At 48.8% G+C, this 20396-nt stretch overlaps 1 protein-coding gene across 5 annotated transcripts in view; it reads left to right on the top strand.

Moving 5' to 3' along the window:
• IDS (iduronate 2-sulfatase) overlaps positions 1-20396 on the top strand; it is a 67720-nt gene that overhangs the window by 17768 nt on the left and 29556 nt on the right. For 4 of the 5 annotated variants that reach the window (XR_013622928.1, XR_013622927.1, XR_013622926.1 and 1 more), the window contains exons 3-5: positions 4911-5088; positions 9642-9730; positions 18356-18562. Coding sequence is in view for 2 of the 5 variants with exons in the window: in XM_068115294.2 (XP_067971395.2) it covers positions 4911-5088; positions 9642-9730; positions 18356-18562 (474 nt within the window). In the remaining 3 variants the exon portion in view is untranslated. The remainder of the gene's footprint in view (positions 1-4910; positions 5089-9641; positions 9731-18355; positions 18563-20396) is intronic. The other variant, XM_078774944.1, reaches the window with a different exon arrangement.

Genomic DNA, 20396 nt, shown 5'->3' with positions numbered 1-20396 from the left:
GCCCGCTCTCGCCTTTCCAGGGCTCGCCCAGAGCGCCCGGGCACGCCCAGCCTCGACTTGCCAGGGCTCGCCCAGAGCGTCCGGGCATGCCCGCTCTCGCCTTTCCAGGGCTCGCCCAGAGCGCTCGGGCACGCCCAGCCTCGACTAGCCAGGCCGCGTCCAGGACGCCCGGGCATGTCCAGACTCGCCTTTCCAGGACTCGCCCTTGACACCCGGGCATGCCCGGTCTCGGTTTTCCCGGGCAAACGCCCGGGCATAAATGTGTATATATATTGCTGCCCGATAAACGGGCTTTGTCAGAATACCTGAGCTGTTTTGTTTCAATAAAGCAACTCGGACGAATTCCGTCTTTGGTCGCGTCAATTCTTTCGACTCGCGTTGGAGCGCAGCTCCTTCACTGGTGACCTACCGACATGGACACGGCAGTGACTCTTAAACGGCCTACCTTCTGGGAGGCTCACGCGGCTGTTTGGTTCGCCCAGGCGGACTCCCAGTTCGCCCTGCGAGGCATCACCGCGGACGACACCCGCTTCCACCACGTCGTGGCAGCGCTCGGTTCCGCCACCGCGGCCCGCGCCCTGAGCCTCCTCGAGCACCCGCCGGCTGCCGACAAGTATGACGCGCTGAAGACGCTCCTCCTCGACGCTTTCGCCCTCTCACCGGCGGCACGCGCACGGCGCCTGCTCGACCTGCCCGAGCTCGGCGACACGTGCCCGTCCGAGCGCATGGACTATATGCTCTCGTTGCTCGGTGAGCACTCTCCGGATTTTCTGTTCCGCGAGCTGTTCCTTCGCCAGCTGCCTCACCCGGTACGCCTCGCCCTGGCTGGCATGTCGATCACCGATCCCCGCGCCCTCGTCAGGGAAGCCGATAAGATCTCCTCGGCGGGCCAACACATCGGCGCGGCTACCTGGAGCCTGCCGTCGTCCGAGGCGACGCCCACGACGCCCGAGCGCGCTGCGCGGTTGGAGGCCGAACTGCCGGTGCAACTGGCGGCCGCCACGCCGCGCCGACCTCTTCCGACACGACGGACGGGGCCTCCACCTGACCAGGCGTGGTGTTATTACCATGCCAGGTTCGGACACAAGGCTCGGACGTGCCGACCCCCGTGCACTTTCGGCAAGTCGGGAAACGGCCGGGCCGGCGTTCATTCCCAGCCATGAGTGCCGGCCACTCGGGCAACTTGCTTTTTATTCGGGACAAAGCGTCCGGGCGGCGTTTCCTTTGTGACACCGGCGCCCAACTGAGCGTCATACCCGCCTCCGAGCAGGACAGGCGGGATGCCGTTTGCAGCCCCTCTTTGGTCGCTGCTAATGGCTCGGCCATACGCACTTTCGGCCCGCGCGACGTCACCCTCTGCTTCGGCAGCCAGCGCTTTCAGTGGACCTTTGTGACCGCCTGCGTCCCCATGGCTTTGCTGGGCGCCGACTTCCTCTGCGCGCATGGGCTGCTGGTCGACGTCAAACGTCGTCGCCTTGTCAACGACGAGACCTTCAGCTCCCTGGCGTGCACGATGAGCAGCTCCGCGCCGACCGAACTGGCGTGCGCCCTCCCGACGGCGAACGAGTTCCGACTCGCGGAATTCCCGGCCCTCACGCGACCGACGTTTTCGGCCGTCGCAGTGCGGCATGGGATCGAGCACCACATACCCACTACAGGCCCGCCGGTCTACGCCAGGGCCCGCCACCTCGACCCGGCCAAGCTCGCCGTGGCAAAGGCCGAGTTCGACGCGTTGGTGCACCTCGGCATCGTGCGGCGCTCCAATAGCGCGTGGGCCTCACCACTGCACATCGTGCCAAAGCCGGGGGACGGATGGCGCCCGTGTGGCGACTACCGCCGCCTCAACGACGCTACCACCCCCGACAGGTACCCGATCCCGCACGTCCAGGACCTTTCCGCCCGTTTGGCGGGACGGGTCATATTTTCCAAAATTGACCTGATACGGGGATACCACCAGGTACCTGTCCGGGCGGCCGACGTCCCGAAGACGGCCGTCATCACGCCGTTCGGCCTGTTCGAATTTTTGAGGATGCCGTTTGGCCTCAAGAACGCGGCCCAGGCGTTCCAGCGCTTAATGGACGGCGTGCTGTGCGACCTGCCATTTCTTTTCGTCTATCTGGACGACATCCTCGTTGCCAGCACGTCCCGCGCCGAGCACCTCCTCCACCTCCGAACACTGTTCGGTCGCCTCAGCGAGCACGGCTTAATTGTCAACCCGGCCAAATGCCACTTCGGCACGACGACCGTTGACTTTTTGGGCCACCGCATCACCAAGACCGGGGCCGTGCCGCTGCCGACCAAGGTCGAGGCCATCACCACGTTCCCGCGTCCCCGTTCCATCAAGGCCCTACAAGAGTTCCTCGGCATGGTGAATTTTTATCACCGATTCGTGCCCCGTGCTGCTCAGCTCATGCGGCCCCTTTACGAGGCCCTCCGGGGCAAGCCGGCCAAGCATGACATCGTTTGGTCCGCGGCCATGGACGCGGCCTTCGCGAGCGCAAAACGGACCCTCGCCGACGCAACGCTGCTGGCTCACCCGGTGCTCAACGCGCCCATCGCCCTCACTACGGACGCCTCCAACTACGCGGTGGGCGCCGTCCATGAACAATGGGTGGACGGGGTTTGGCAGCCACTCGCTTTTTTCAGCCGGCAGCTCCGGCCGAACGAGTTAAAATACAGCACGTTCGACCGCGAGCTGCTCGGTCTATTCCTGGCCGTTCGCCATTTCCGACACCTCCTGGAGGGCCGCCCGTTCACGGCTTTCGTCAACCACAAGCCATTGGTCTACGCAATGGCCAAAGTCACGGAGCCGTGGTCGGCCCGCCAGCAGCGCCACCTCTCCGCCGTGTCGGAATTCTCCACGGACATCCGGCACGTCACCGGCAAAGACAATGCCGTGGCCGACTGTCTTTCTCGGGCCAGCGCGAACGCGGTCCACCTCGGCGTGGACTTCGCACTCATGGCGGCCGACCAGACCACCGACACCTCGGTGCAGGCCCTCCGGGCGGCGGACACGGGCCTCCGCCTGGCCGACATCCCCTTCGCGGGCACCGTCCTGCTCTGCGACATCTCCGAGGGCCAGCCTTGCCCCATCGTGCCCGTTTCCTGGCAGCGCCGCATCTTCGCCTCCATCCACGGCCTTTCTCACCCGGGCCGGAAAGCTTCTCAGAAGCTGGTGTCGGCGCGTTTCGTGTGGCACGGCCTTCGACGGAACGTCCGCGACTGGGCCAATGCCTGCACGGCCTGCCAGCGGGCCAAGGTCCACCGCCACACCCAGGCCCCGCTAGCGCCTTTCGCCGTGCCTGAACGGCGTTTCGACCACGTCCATGTGGACCTGGTGGGTCCCCTGCCCCCATCGCGGGGGTTCACCCACCTGCTCACCATGGTGGACAGGACCACCAGGTGGCCGGAGGCCGTGCCCCTCACCTCCACCACCACCGCCGACGTGGCGCAGGCGTTCATCGCCACCTGGGTCGCGCGCTTCGGCGCACCGGCAGACATCTCGTCCGACCGCGGCCCACAGTTCACGTCCGAACTTTGGGGCGCGGTCGCCCGCTCGTTGGGGGTCACGCTGCACCGCACCACGGCCTACCACCCCCAAGCCAACGGGTTGTGCGAGCGGTTTCACCGCTCCATGAAGGCCGCACTCATGGCCGGCCTTCAGGACGACGGTTGGACCGACCGGCTGCCGTGGGTCCTTTTGGGCCTCCGCACAGCCCCCAAGGAGGACCTCCGGGCGTCCGCCGCCGAGCTCGTCTACGGCCAGCCGCTCCGCGTCCCGGGCGAGTTCGTGCCCGACGCTACCAGTCCCTGGTCCGCCGCACACCAGCGCTCGGACCTCCAGGAGGCCGCCCGCTGATTTGCCCCCGTACCAACGTCCCGCCACGGTGGCCCCCAGTCCTACGTCCCCCCGGCGCTTCGCACAGCGGAGTACGTCTTTGTGCGTCATGACGCGCACCGGGGGCCACTCCGGCCGCCGTACGACGGGCCTTTCTGGGTCCTGCGACGCGGCGACAAGTCCTTCGTCGTCGGCGGCCGGTCGGACCGGATCTCTGTGGACCGCCTCAAACCGGCGCACGTGGACGTCGACCGACCACCACGGTTGGCCCTTCCTCCGCGGCCAGGCCGCCCCCCGTCTACAGTTCCCCCCGCTCGACCACCCACCACGGGATCGGACCCCCCCCCCCCCCCCCCCCCACGACCCTCCAGGGGTCGCTTCGGCCGGGTCATCCTGACCCCCCTTAAATTGACTCTGCCGGTGCAGGTCGATTCTGGAGGGGCGTGTGTAGTGGTTCCCGCTGAATGTACACAATCGCCTTGCACCTGCCAGGACGCGGCCAGGGCGTGATCGCCATGCCGGGCTCGTCCAGACGGGCCCAGACGCGCCTCTCCTGGGCATGCCCGGACTCGCTGTTCCCGGGCACGCCCGAACCTCCCGGGCACGCCCGGTCTCGTCTTTCCCGGGCATGCCCGCTCTCGCCTTTCCAGGGCTCGCCCAGAGCGCCCTGGCACGCCCAGCCTCGACTTGCCAGGCCGCGTCCATGACGCCCGGGCATGTCCAGACTCGCCTTTCCAGGACTCGCCCAGAGCGTCCGGGCATGCCCGGTCTCGGTTTTCCCGGGCAAACGCCCGGGCATAAATGTGTATATATATTGCTGCCCGATAAACGGGCTTTGTCAGAATACCTGAGCTGTTTTGTTTCAATAAAGCAACTCGGACGAATTCCGTCTTTGGTCGCGTCAATTCTTTCGACTCGCGTTGGAGCGCAGCTCCTTCAATATTACTCATGTGGTTTATTTATGATATTTTGTAGCCAAGGACAAAAATACACTGCAGTTCACCACATCTTTATTGTGATCATGATGAAGAAGACAATTGTGGTCGTAATTTCGATGGTAATGGCTTTCCAGCAAGCCCTATGTGGGCCGAGTCGCGTGTCCATGCTGACCAGTCGAAGGCCAGACTCCACACGCCTCTATGACGTGAGGTCGTACTGGCGTCAGGCAGCAGGAAATTACAGCACACTGCCGCAGTTGTTCAAGGAGCAGGGCTACACGACCATCTCACTCGGAAAAGTGTTCCACCCAGGTTTGTACCATTCTGCTTTATCTTTGGATTGTTTCTGCCTTCCATTCATCGATGTTTCTTCATGACGTAATAGCCGTGTAGGATCTGAAAACTTTCAGATTTTCTTCACAGATGGACGAATCGATTTAATTTTTACCTCCGCCAAACAAAGGTGGATGGAGGTTGTGTTTTCACCCCTGTCTGTCTGTCTGTCCGTTTATCTGGGAACAAAATATCTCAAAAAGTTGTGGACGGATTCGGACGAAATTTGGCAGAGATGTCGCGTATGTGACAAGGACGAAATGATTAGATTTCGGTGAAGTTCAGGATTCGGATCCGGCTACTAGAATTCTTTAAAATGATTCTTCACCATTGGGAGATCGGGCCAAAAACGATACATAGCAGGATATCTCAAAAAGTTATTGATGGATTTGGACGAAACTTTGTGAACAGGTTGGGTGTCTGACAGGGACGATTCGATTCGATTTTGGTGAAGATCTGAATATGGATTCTGATATGGGTATTATTTAATTTTTTTTATACCTGGTTCTTCACCATTGAGTGATTGGGCTAAAACCAACATATAGCAGGATATCTCAAAAGGTTATGGACGGATTTGGACGAAACTTTGTGAACAGGTTGGGTGTCTGACAAGGACGATTCGATTCGATTTTGGTGAAGATCTGAATATGGATTCTGATATGGGTATTATTTAATTTTTTTTATACCTGGTTCTTCACCATTGAGTGATTGGGCTAAAACCAACATATAGCAGGATATCTCAAAAAGTTATGGACGGATTTGGACGAAACTTGGTGGACCAGTTGGCTGTCTGACAAGGACGATTCGATTCGATTTTGGTCAAGATCTCAATATGGATTCGGATATGAGTATTATTTTTTTTTTTACCCGGTTCTTCACCATTGAGTGATCGGGCTATAACCATCTTGTAGCAGGATATCTCAACAACTTATGGATGGATTTGGACGAAACTTGTTGGACATGTTGTGTGTGTGACAAAGAAGAATCGATTTAATGTTGGTGAAGATCTGGATCCGGATCCAGCTAGTGGAATTTTTAAAGTGATTTTCCACCATTGAGTGATATGGCCAAGCAGGTGGAGGTAAGTAAGCTCTCTACTGAGTGTCATTCTCGTTAAACTTGCCATTATCATCATAAAGATTTGTTGAAAATTTTATAACAAAATCTCAAATAGTAAAAAAAGTTATGTCCTGGACAGACACACACTTGCGCACGAGATTGCACAATCTTGCCTTCCACTGCGTGGCGGATGGGATAAATAGTGAATTTGTTTCATTATCCAAATTGTGCTTTTACACAAGAAAATCAGAAGTTTCATAAGGACAGGAAAAACAAACTTTAGGCACATATACCTTAGAATGTGGGAATAGTGGTGTGCACATTTTAGTTAATTCATTCATTACAGCTGTGCTGCTGATGCAGTGCCCCCTGTCGGTTAGATCAGGAATTCTATACTTGTTAAGCATACTGGTTCACATCCTCTTCAAAAGGCACTCTGGGATCTTCAATGTCCATTAACATGTTGCTAGTTCCGATGGGCGATGAACACTGATGAAACACCAGCTGGTGACAGTTTATAGCAGAGTCGAGATTCAAACACAGTCCAGACAGCTGAAAGGTATGTGTTCATACCTGCAAGCTATCCTTCCAGCACTATACATTTTAGTAACAAAGTGAAATGCAAAATGGTTGTTTTGGATCTCTTCAGACAACAAGGGAGGCATTGTTGTGTAATCTGTAAAAGGTCATATTTACACAATCATTTTTGGTTGCAGTTACACAACATCTTAAAAGGTATATCCACATGTGAGACTTGTATACCATGAATAATTGCATATGCTACCCACTTCGGTTCAATATAAACTTCCCTCCAATTCTAGCAAGTTTGGGGAGGGGGTGGGTGGGCTGGAGATTCAGCCTCCAATACTCGGTGTCATAGAATAATACAGTCAGAGGTTTTATAGAATAATACAGTCACGTGAAAAATTAAGTACACCCCATGTAAAGTTTTGACTTTTTCAACATATTTCAACATACAGCTATTTGATCTTCATTTCAACAATATTGATAGATAAAGGTGATATAATATAACAAATATCATGAAACATTTACATTTTGTAGTCCATTGTATAATTTAAATAAACATAAATGCAAATTTCACATGTGGAAAAAGTAAGTACACCCTTGGCTCTAATAGGTGGTATTGCCCCCTTTGGCAGAAACAACCTCAAGTAGGCGTTTCTTATAACTGTCTACCAGTCTCTGACATCGACTGGGAGGAATTTTTGCCCACCCTCCATGCAGAAATCTTTCAGCTGTGCGATGTTTGAGGGGTTTCTTGCATGCACAGCTCATTTCAAATCCCCCCACAACATCTCGATGGGATTTAGATCCGGGCTTTGACTTGGCCATTCCAGAACCCTCCATTTCTTTCTTTTCAGCCATTCCTTGGTGGATTTACTGGTATGTTTAGGGTCATTGTCATGTTGCAAGGTCGACCTTCGGTTGAGCTTCAACTTTCCGACAGATGGCCTCACATTATCCTCAAGCACCCCCTGGTACAATGAAGAATTCATAGTGGATTCTATGATGGTGAGCTGCCCAGGCCCTGATGCAGCAAAGCTGCCCCAAACCATAATATTTCCACCACCATGCTTTACAGTTGGTATCAGGTTCTTGTGGTCAAATGCTGTCTTTGGTTTTCGCAAAACATGTCTTCTGGTACTGTGGCCAAATAGCTCTACCTTTGACTCATCTGTCCAGAGCACATTGTTCCAGAAGTGCTGGTCTTTGCCTAGGTGTTCATTGGCAAACTTTAGTCTTGCCCTGATGTTCTTTCTGGACAGCAAAGGTTTCCTCCTGGCACACCTCCCATGTAGATCAAATTTGTGCAGCCTCTTTGTAATGGTAGACTCGTGCACTTTGACATCAACAGTGGCAAGAGCTACCTGTAGGTCCCGTGATAACATTCTGGGGTTCTTAGAGACTTCTTTCAGCATCTTGCGGTCTGCTCTCGGGCTGAACTTGCTGGGTCGGCTTGGCCTGAACAAGTTGGCACTTGTTTGGAATCTTCTCCACTTGTAGATGATCTTCCGGACAGTCGAATGATTGATTTCAAATTGTTTGGAGATCTTTTTAAATCCCTTCCCAAACTCGTTGGCATCTGTAACCTTCTTTCTGAAGGCCTTAGAGAGCTCTTTTGATCTAGGCATGGTGACGCCGCACACTTCAACAACAAAGAGCAAACCAAATTAAATGTCTGAGGTTTAAATAAGACAGGTTCCTCCAAGATCCTCTCTAACGATGTTCGAATCATTTCCACCTGAGCTGGGGCACCTGATTCAAATTTTAGGTATTTGAAGTAGTGATAAATGTAGGGGTGTACTTACTTTTTCCACATGCGAAATTTGCATTTCTGTTTATTTAAATTATACAATAGACTACAAAATGTAAATGTTTCATGATATTTGTTATATTATATCACCTTTATCTATCAATATTGTTGAAATGAAGATCAAATAGCTGTATGTTGAAATATGTTGAAAAAGTCTAAACTTTACATGGGGTGTACTTACTTTTTCACGTGACTGTAGAGTTTGGCAACTCGGTTTGAGCGAAAATGATCGTGATTGGAGGATTCGTGATCACATGATCAGAAGGCGCCATCTTGTTGCCTACCTTCGGAGAGAGAAGCGCTAAATTGTGTGCATCTGTGATTTACATCTTGTCATCATTATCATTTTTCATTCTGAAGTCAGTTTTTGGGTGTAAAAGATGGTCTGACAGCTCGAAGGGTCTAAAGTGAAAGGTCTACAAAGGTCTAATGGATCTAAAAGGTCTCAAACTGAAAGGTACATTCTAATCTTACTATAATTCACCAAATGTCTGTCCCGTCTATCCGTCTGTTCCCAGGTACCCCAAAAACGGCTGAAACGATCGCAACGATATTTTGGGTGGGTAATCCTGAGACCCCCTGGAGTAAAATAGACTATATTGTTTTTCCAATTTTCCAATTTTTCCAATTTTCCATTTTTTCCAAACACGATGGAATAATATTTACCGATATGAACAGTGATGTGGCTTTTATTGAAATTCTACAAATACTGTTTAGATTTTGATGATTTGCGTCTGATATGATTTATGGATGTTTATATAAATCGTTTAAAATAAAAAAGTCTTCTATTTCTGATATTTTCCCTTTTCATTTGGGCCTCCCAATTGAAGCCCCGCCCGTAGGGTGGGTACCGTTGCTAGTAGTATGTAATTAACGCTACACACATATGAACAGTTGGGTAACAACATGGCACCTATTGTTAAGTTCGCCAAACTCTGCTATTCTATGGTACTGCTAATACTAGCCCCCCCTTCCTTAAAATCATATTATTTCCATCATTTTATTTCTTCCATCATTCATCACAGCACAAGTTCCCTTTGTGGTACAAAAAGAACAACTATCCCCACTTAAGCCTGACTTACGCCACACCATATTTGGTGCCATGTTGAAGTGTCTCCCTCTGTGTTGTCTGGCACAGGAATTGCATCAAACCACACGGATGACTACCCTTACAGCTGGACAAAAAAACCTTACCACCCATCTACACAGAAATACAAAAATGCTAAGGTTTGTGAAAATGGTGATCAACTGATCAATCATTGATCTGACACATTGTATAGGTTGTGTGGGGCATCTGTTTTGTATGTGTGTGGGTGTGTGTGTGTGTGTGTGTGTTGGGGGTGGGGGGGATGTGTGCATGTGTTTGTGTGAGTGTGTGTATGTGGGGGGGGGGTGGTAGGGGGAATGTGTGTGTGTGTGTGGGGGGATGTGTGTGTGTGGGGGGGGATGTGATGTGTGTGTGTGTGTGTAGGGGGGGGGTGGATATGTGTGTGTGTGTGGGGGGGGGATGTGTGTGTGGGTGTGGGGGGGGGGTGGATATATGTGTGTGTGTGGAGGGTGTGTGTGTGGGGGGGGGGGGGGGGGATGTGTGTGTGTGTGTGTGTGTGTGTGTGTGTGTGTGTGTGTGTGTGTGTGTGTGTGTGTGTGTGTGTTTATCGGGGTTGTACCCAAGGGGGTTGTGTCAAAGCATGCCCAATGAAAGTGGGGTTGTATCAAAAGTGGGGTTGTATCAAAAGTGGCGTTGTATCAAAAGTGGGCTTGCATGAAAAATGGGGTTGTATCAAAAGTGGGGTTGTATCAAAAGTGGGGTTGTATCAAAAGTGGGTGCGAGTAAACCGGTCATCACTGCGAGCAGTTTTAAAGTGGCAGTTCTAGTTATCTTTATAGTTGTAAGTACAGGGGGAGGGCAATGTCCACAGTCGCTTAAAACAATGTCCAGTAGGAAGAGAATGGAATAAGAATCAATAGCAATGAGTGGCCTCGCATCACATATGGATCAGACCAAGTTGGGCAGGGAGATTCTCCTCACCGTGAAGGTTGTTAGTGATCCATCTTGGTTTTAAAATGACAATCCGATAGTATTGTGTTAGTTCTCCTGAAACGAACTAAACTTCCTGAAACAAAATACTGCTACCTTCAGCTGGATTTGAACCCACAACCTCCAGGATCTCCCATCCATCGTCCTCACCAGCATTACTCGTGAGCCACTCCAGCAAGTTTGTGCTCACCTATTGCTCACCAGGCTCACCAGGTTTGTGCTCACCAGGTATCCAACATACATTTCAGGTATGTTGGATACCTGGAGAAATAGTGACGGATTGGGAATATTTGAATTGCACAGCACAGCGAGAGTGTATTGTACCACAAAAACACATATGAAACTTTGAGGCACTTGAAGTGATTTGCAAACATTGCATTTGATAACTAGCATTTAGCTTATTGTGAATGTGTGCAACATATTAGAAGATTGTGATTTACAAATTTTAGGCATTAAAAATATTTCCTGTGGAAATTCCCAAAACATTTTCAATTGTTTCCGGTCTGTGTCAATGATATTCATTGCACACGACGATTTAGATGGATCCACGAGGCCTGTTCACAGGACTACTTGATGAATATTGACAAGAAAATATTGTCTGTCCCGTGTTCCCATGTGAATGAATAAAATTAGATATATAAGATTCATTGTGATTCCGAACAGAGGATTTGTTACCTCCGCCACTGAAGGTGGATGGAGGTTATGCCCCTGTCTGTCTGTTTGTCTGTCTGTGAAGAAGATATTTCAAAAAGTTGTGGAGGGATTCAAGCGAAATTTGCCAGAGATGTAGCTTGTGCGACAAGGACGAAATGATTAGAATTCGGTGAAGATCCGGATTCGGATCCGGCTACGAGAATTTTTTAAGCGATTCTTCACCATTTGGAGATCGGGCCAAAACGATACATAGCAGGATATCTCAAAAAGTTGTGAACGGATTTGGACGAAACTTGGTGGACCGGTTGTGTGTCTGACAAGGACTAATCGATTCGATTTTGGTGAAGATCTCAATATGGATTCGGATACGAGAATTATTTAATTTTTCTATGTTCTATGTGACTTCACCATTGAGAGATCGGCTAAACCGATAATAACAGATATTAAACAGTTATGGACGAGGTATGACTAGACTTGGTGAATGAGTTGGTGCGGTGACAAGTAACAAGTCGATTCGATTTTGGTTCAGGTCCGAATCCAGATTGACCTATGAGTGGATACAAAATATAAACTGTTCAGCCTGGCTGAGGTATGTGCACTACGGAGTGCTGTTCATTCTAGTTTTTCGTGCGTCTCTGTGTGCATCTCTCTCTCTCTCTCTCTTTTCTACCTGCCCGCTCTCTCTCTTCTCTCTCTGTCTCTCTTTTTCCACCCTCTGCTCTCTCTCTCTCTCTCTCTCTCTCTCTCTCTCTCTATTTCACTCTCTCTCTCTCTCTCTCTCTTCTCTCTCTGTCTCTCTTTTCTACCTGCCCCTCTCTCTCTCTTTCTCTATCTGTCTCTCTTTCCACCTCCTGCCTCTCTCTCTCTCTCTCTCTCTCTCTCTCTCTCTCTGTCTGTCTCTCTTTCTACCTGCCTGCTCTCTCTCTCTCTTCTCTCTCTCTCTCTCTCTCTGTCTGTCTCTCTTTCCACCCTCCTGCTCTCTCTCTCTCTCTCTCTCTCTCTCTCTCTTCTTTTCCTCTCTCTCTCTCTCTCTCTCTCTCTGTCTCTCTTTTCTACCCTGCCCGCTCTCTCTCTCTTTCTTCTCTCTGTCTCTCTTTCCACCCTCCTGCTCTCTCTCTCTCTCTCTCTCTGTCTGTCTCTCTTTCTACCTGCCCGCTCTCTCTCTCTCTCTCTCTCTGTCTGTCTCTCTTTCCACCTCCTGCCTCTCTCTCTCTCTCTTCTCTTCTCTTTCACTTCTCTTCTTTCTCTTTCTCTCTCTCTTTTCCACCCTCCCACTCTCTCTTCTCTCTCTCTCTCTCTCTCTTTTCCACCCTCCGTTCTCTACTTTCTCTCTCTCTCTCCTCTTTTCCACCCTCCCGCTCTCTCTTTCTCTCTCTCTCTCTTTTCCACCCTCCCGCTCTCTCTCTCTCTTTCCACCCTCCCGCTCTCTCTCTCTTCCACCCTCCCGCTCTCTCTCTCTCTTTCCACCCTCCCGCTCTATCTGTAGTAATAAACCTTTTGTTCATAAAAAGCTGTACTTCGTCATTCGAGGTACGAGACTTTTGCCAGCGCCAGTGAATAATCCAGTGACAGGCTAATTGGGAAATGGCATTTAACATGCATATTGGGTCATACAAAAATTATGTAACGCGTTTTTTCAGGAAGCGCAAAGGGCTTGATTAAACCTTACTAATAATTTAACACTCGACTCATACAAAGTCAATGGAAATCTGATTCAACAAAGCCGGGCAGTGTATAAACAACAGAAGCCTATAGGCCTAATGTGTTGAACCCACCAAGAAACAAGATGGCGGCCATATCATTTCATCTCGGTACTATGGTAGGTGGAGTCAAGCGACAGATGTGGGTGTGGTCCAACAGCTGTCCAACAATGGGTGAATATTTCATAAATCGAACAAAGCTCACTATGGGAACTGAAATGGGGGGTGGGGATGAAACACTAGGAGTGAATGGCTTGGCTGTGGTCTGTTGAAGATAACCAGCTTGAAGTGGGATTCTAGTAGTTGAGGAACAACTCGGTTGTAGCAACTCAGCAGTGCCCGGAAAATTTCGGTAGCATGAGCAGGGTAAAACCAGGCACAGACCAGGATGCAACGACAACCGGCAAGCCTGGTAAGACTGGTTATGGCCAGAGTCTCTGAACAACCATAACGGAAGCGCAAGCACATATAGCGAATGCACAGGGCTTTAGTATGGTTACCCTCGAGCACACACTCCTTGCCTTCACTCTCAGAGCTCCATTATACTGTATAGTTCCGAGAAGGCAGTCAGTTGTCTGTCACTAATACCAAGCAGTTGTCTCACTTCCAGTAAAAATGGCCATATTACATTGTAGTGGCCCAAGCATGTCCACAGTCCATTCATGATGTCGGACCACACCATCTCTCAAGTTGGCCTTTCAGGTGTTGGGCGTCATAAACCATATTTTCACCAGCACATTCTCAACCAATCACTAAGCGACATCCTCCATGTTGCTGCCATCATCCATTGAACTCTCCATACTACTCCCATTTGATCATAATCCTGATTAATCCTTCACCGTCTCCTTGGGGGGATATATTGTAACGGTAAAGTATTAAACCTCATTTGAATTACGGATAATCACCTGCAGATCCTTCTTTAAAACCTTACATATGTTCAATAACTTATACACATATTTTAATGCATACTTCAAATGTGCATTCAAAAAAGCAGAGGACATGTGTCGTCTACTTAATACCTACGCAAAATACAAGCACCAACAGCAACATAATGTTATAAACCCATTACATTCATGTAATCCCCTTGTTGAAAGACAGGTTAAGAAAAAATGCCTCATAGGAAATCCCCGAGTAATATAAAGTGAAGCGATCAAGGCAGTCCTACCCCATACATGTAACACTTGGAATGACCTCGTATCACTTTCTGGCAGGAAATCTCTATATATGTTGTCAAGATTACCTGGTATTACAATTATAAGGAATAGCATTGAAATGCCTCATCAAGTGCCATATTATTTGAAGGCTTGTGGGTATCAGCTTAGATCTCTTATTATCAGCGGTTTTTGGCTGAAATCTCAAATTCATGATTTATGGAGCACTAACTCACATCTGTGCAATGTAAAATGTGACTTAAAGTCCTCAACTTTCCCTCCTCACAAACCCCAAGCCCTCAATCTCGGCCTCCCAACCCCAAGTGATCACTCTCCCCCTCCCAATCCTAACGCATCAATCCCCTCCCCAGTTGCCTGACCAACTCCCAATCCTGCGAGATATGCAGAAAAGATGTCATGACATGTGTTTAAGTCCAACTTGAGAAAGCCACAGTTATTCAGGTGGTGTATAAGGCAACAGACCGGTGCCTCGATTTCTGAGGCATATCCTCACAAGGCCCAGGATGCATATCGACATCATTACCTCCGCCACCGAAGGTTATATTTTCACCCGTGTCTGTCTCTTTGTTTACTTCTGAGTGCAATACCTCAAAAAGTTGTGAATGGATTCAGACGAAACTTGGTGGACAGGTTGGGTGTGTAAGGACCACCTTTAGAGGCCATTTTTCCCCGCAGAGCAGGGGTTGGCCATTTTCGGGCACCGTGGTCCCCTTTTTGAAGCAATGTTTTATGGCCGGATGTCCTTCCTGCCGCCAACCCTGTTGGTCACCTCTTGTGACACACAGGGAATTACCAGTGAACTGGTACTCAATTTGCCCACCAACCCTGTTAGTCACCTCTTGCGACACACAGGGAACTACCAGTAAACTGGTACTCAATTTGCCGACCTCAGAAGGATGACAGGCTGAGTCAACCCCCCTGGTGTTAATTCAGCGATCAACCGGGATTCGAACCCAGGATCCCAAGCCGGCACCCTAACCGCTAAGCCAACACCAGGCTTGGTGTGTGACAAGGACAAATTGATTCAATTTTGAGGAAGATCCGCATCTGCATCTGGATCCCATAAATTTTTAAGTGATTCTTCACCATTGAGAGATAGGGCCAAAACAATATACAACACGATATCTCAAAAAGTTGTGGATGGATTATGACAAAACTTATAGTAAGGGAAACATATGAAAATCTGTTAACTAAATTGTTACCAAAAAATTTCTTCACCAATATGTTTGTAAAGGTGTGTAATAACATGTGTTAAAATGTTGAAGGTCAACTCCCGTGGGAAACCCAGAAAAAAAGCTGTTGAATTCGGGTACCGAAAAATTATTTTCGAGAATTTTTATTTTTTTTAATCGGCCCTTAAGTAACTTATGAGGGGTCAAATAAGGGTTTTTCATGATTCTGAGTTGATTGTTAACATTTATATTTCACCACAGACACTCCTTTGTGGAAAAATAATTTCTAAATATATCTCATTTTCTACTTTGCAGGACATGGAGTCTAGCAATATGGATGAAGACGTTACTCCACCTGTGCTCAATTGCTTCATCTGTGCACGCTCGGATACACCAGCTGAAAGGCTCATACAGGCAACTCCAAAGGGATACTCAACTTTATTGAAACAAGCAGAAACTGTCGAAAATGTTACTGTTGTGGAACGTATGAAGGAGGCTCAAAAGGAAGGAAAACTGAGGTACCACCAGAAGTGTAAAAATGATCTGTACAACAACTTTGTTGCAACCACCAAGAAGTCAGCTCAAGCATCAAAGGCAGAGAAAGAGTCATCAAAGTTGAAGAGAAGACGCACTACTTGTGAGTTCAGTTCATCAACTGGCTGCAGTTCTAGAAGATCACAGTCAGTTGACCTCCTGTATAAGGATGTATGCATTCTTTGCAACCAACCAGCCCAGCTCTACAAAAATAATCCAGCACAAGCTAGAAAGAAATACAGAGTGCCAGATAATTTGACTGCAGATACACTGAAGGCAAGCTTGCTGAAGACAGCACGGAGTCGCGGGGATGACTGGGGCACTGAAGTCACTGGACGCCTGGAAGGGATCAATGACTTGGTAGCAGAAGAAACACTGTACCATTTGCGATGCAAACTTATGTTTGCGAGAGGTGACAGTTTGTCCAAGACTGATGAGGAAGGAAAAAGGAAGAGAGGACAGAGGAGTATTGATGAGGAGTGAGAGGCAGTTTTTATTGAATTCTGCGAATGGTTAGACTCAGAATTAGAGCATGGGGTAATGAACATGGACCAAGTCCATGAAAAGCTGCAGGAGTTTGATCAGTCACCAGAGAAGAGCCTTTCTTATTCAAAGCATTGGCTAAAGATAAAACTTCTAGAGAAATACGAAGACACCTTGTATTTCACAACACAGGAAAGAAGGGCAGATGTACTCTGTCTCAAAGATGGCACCGACAATATTCTGCGAGCGCATCATGCTAATCTTGACCATGGAGATGAGAAGACTCAGATCATAAAGACGGCACTCAAGTTCATATCCAATGATATTGCCTTGATTGATTTAGGTCCAAAGTCATACCCCACCACACACAGTATGACTGACATCGATAGTCAGCTGACACTTGTTCCTGCAAGCCTTCAGATGTTCTTGAGACCGATTGTCAAGACAGACGAAAGAGTTGCCGTTTGGGGGCAGAATTTTATTAAGGCCTGTCGACCTCGGTCTGGAGTATTGCCACACCAAATGGGGCTTGCCATACAACTTGATCATAGATTTGGGTCAAAATGGATGCTCAACAAGTTCCACCGGCTGGGATACACTGAGTCTTACACGGAGACACAAAACTACAAATACTGCTTCCTTAATAGTAGGAGTGGAGATGATGTTCCAGATACTTCTGGCACTCTTGACACCATTGTGGAGGAAACCGATGAACAGATCAATGATGAGGTTGCGGTTGATGCTGCGCTTGAGGATCAATCAGTGATGACAGCCAAAGTGCCAGCCAGTGAAAGTGAATTGTCAAGTAATGATCAGGTGGTCTTTATGGAGGTTGGGGAAACAAACAATGCAGTCACTCAGTTTGTTGGAGACAATATAGATTTAAACATTGTCTCTATTCACGGAAACACTCCCTTTCACTCAATGGGTTGGATCGAAGTCACCTCTCCGGCACCACCTTTGCCAGATCCACAGACAACAGCAGCTTTCCCCCGGGTGAAGTTGAAGGCACTCGACAAAGCTAAGATCCTGAGAGGAACTGAAGTAAAGATTATTCCATTTACGAACAGGAAACACATAGGAACGAATGCGATCATGTTTCTCCCCCTCGCTGAGCTTTCCTCCTCCCTGGCTCATGATCAGCCACTCCTCACTCCAGGTGACACACTCTGGGCAGCGGGGTGGGTGATCAAAGCCAACGATCCTGAGTTCCCACACTCCAACTGTGGATGTGGACTATGGATGGACAATAGGTGTGCATGGGTATGAGCCAGTTCCAACACTGGACCCCACGGCTCCTGAGGAGCTATTGCAGTTCACGAGCTGTAATTGTCATGGAGATTGCAGCAACCGGCAATGCAGCTGCAAGAAGAATGGGGTCACGTGCATCTCGGCCTGTGGAGTCTGTAATGGCATTACATGCAGAAACTGCAGTCATGATGTTGTTGAGTCTGAAGAAGACATAGACAATGACTGTTGAAACTTCTGACATTGTGAATGAGAAATAACTCTCGAGTATTATATATGTATGTGAAATAAACGCTACTTTGTGTGTAAATGTAAAAGTGAAAATATAAATGTTAACAATCAACTCAGAATCATGAAAAACCCTTATTTGACCCCTCATAAGTTACTTAAGGGCCGATTTAAAAAAATAAAAATTCTCGAAAATAATTTTTCGGTACCTGAATTCAACAGCTTTTTTCCTGGGTTTCCCACGGGAGTTGAACTTCAACATTTTAACACATGTTATTACACACCTTTACAAACATATTGGTGAAGAAATTTTTTGGTAACAATTTAGTTAACAGATTTGTGAAATATCTCATAAAATGCCCTTACTATTAGGGATGAGTTGGTTAGGTGACAAGGACAACGCGATTCGATTTTGTGGGTGTAGTCAGGCAAACTGTCCAACCAATGGGTGGAACTGAATGTTACAGACAGACGGACAGATACACAGACAAGCATATAATTATTAAGATGCAAGAATGAGGTTATTCATAAACTGTTTAAAATATCATTTTATTGGCAATGAATGGACTTTTATAAAAAGAGCAGTTAAATCACTAATCTCTCTCCCATGTTATACTCATCAGGTGTGTCGAGATGCGACAGGTCACCAAGCTGCCAATGTGGTCTGCCCCGTAAATGTGAGCAACGTTCCTGAGGGTACCTTGCCAGATATCCAGACCACAAACCAAGCACAGTGGCTCTTACACCAATTTGCTAAACTACAAATTGAGCAGCCATTTTTTCTTGCCCTTGGTTACCACAAGCCTCACATACCGCTGAAGTACCCAAAGGTATGCATCCAGAGTTATGGAGTAGAACCTTACGGAGGATAATGCATTTGCTCCACAGGAAATTCATCTTAACAAATATTGATGTTAACCAGGGTTGTGCAATATAAAATTAACGTTAATACAATTATTTTAAATTGTTATTTAAGGCTCATATAGGAGCTTGTACATGCCAGTATATGCACAGGGTATCCTATAAGTCGATAACCCCCTTTTACCGAGCTGTAGATTGCAGAATATTTGATGAAAACACACGTTTCTGGTGTCAAAATTTAGCTTAAGGATCAGAATAGAGATGGCTCTGCTAAGCCTGTGCATCGAGGGGGGTGGGGGGGGGTCAGGGGGGATCGCTGCCCCGGGGTCCGGGGTCCGTTGAGGGTCCCAAGCTTCTCCTGTAAGTTTTTTTAAACAGTGCAGTGAAACCCCTCATCGGCTCATCCTCATTTCCTCATCGCTACATTTAAACCCTGAAGCTGATTTTGCTTTCCTTGCCGGATTTCTCGCCGGAAACAAAACAACATTTGCCGCTGTTAATGGTTCAGTTTCAAACTTCACAGAAAATCGTTGTTAACCACAAATGCGCTACAAAGAAAAGGGTTTGTCTCCTCTTTGTCAAAAACAAATTATTAACCATCTTGTCGCATATTATTTTGTCCAATCTTGTGGAGAACGTCTCCACAAGACAGTCGAGGGTATGAATTGACTCGATCGGTCCAAACGTCCCGCTATCTCCTTTATTTTCGATCATGACGGCCAAATAAAAGTGACCATGTCTTTTCTTTAAAGTTTTTTGTTTTTCATTAAAGAAAGTTAGTTATAAAAGACACAAAGGGTGGGGGTGGGGGCCCCAAGGTTGTTTGCCTCGGGGCCCCTGCTGCCTCTCTACAGGCCTGGTGATATGGCCCTTTAAAGAATCTTATTATTATAATGACAGAGAACATGTGTTTGTGTGTGTGTGTGTGTGTGTCTGTCTGTCTGTCTGTCTGTGTGTGTCTGTCTGTGTCTCCATAACTCCAAAACCATGAAACCTAGCGGCCCAAAATTTTGCATGCACATTAGGGGAACTCCAAGTGAGTGCATGCATGAAAACTGGGTGTTTGGATCAATGTAAACACCTCTTTTGAAGATAATCAATGCCATACCTTCATGAAAGGCTTATCCTACAAATGTCACCCCAACTTCACCTCACAGGGATCTTTTGATTCGGCCTACTCAAAAAGAGCCTTGCTTTGGAAACACAATCTACTCTCAAGTACTAAAGTATATTGTGGTGGACACAAAAGCTCACTGGCGTGGTGACATCATTCCGCGCACTAAGTGGGCGGCGGCCACGCCCAAGGGGTAGGCGTGGCCTCAGGATATACACCGGGCGCGCGGCCCGGAGCACAGTCAGTGCCACAGTGATCTCTTTGAATAAAGAACCTTAAACCTACCGCGTTGTCCGCTTCCTCCTTGGTAGCAAGTAGCGCGCGTGGCACCGCGCTTCATTGGTGACCTTTCAACGTTCCCGGTCAGCCGCCGCTGACCGCCCGAACACGCCATAACAACATGGCCAACAACACGGTCAAGCTACCCGACTTCTGGGAGACCCAAGCTGAGGTCTGGTTCGTCCAGGCCGAAGCCCAGTTTCAGCTTCGGTGCATCACGGGCGACGCGACGAAGTACAACGACGTCGTCACCGCCCTCGGGCCCGGCTCAGCTGCCCGGGTCGTGTCTTTCCTGAGACACCCGCCGGCCGACGGCAGGTACAAGGCGATCAAGCGCCTCCTTCTCGCCACGTTCTGCCTCACGGTGGACGCACGAGCCGACCGCCTGTTAGATCTCCCCGGGCTCGGTG

Source organism: Myxine glutinosa, chromosome 1 (assembly GCF_964187855.1).
Source record: "Myxine glutinosa chromosome 1, kmMyxGlut1.1, whole genome shotgun sequence".
NCBI classification, from domain to species: Eukaryota; Metazoa; Chordata; class Myxini; order Myxiniformes; family Myxinidae; genus Myxine; species Myxine glutinosa.
This window is presented reverse-complemented; position numbering and strand designations above follow the sequence as displayed.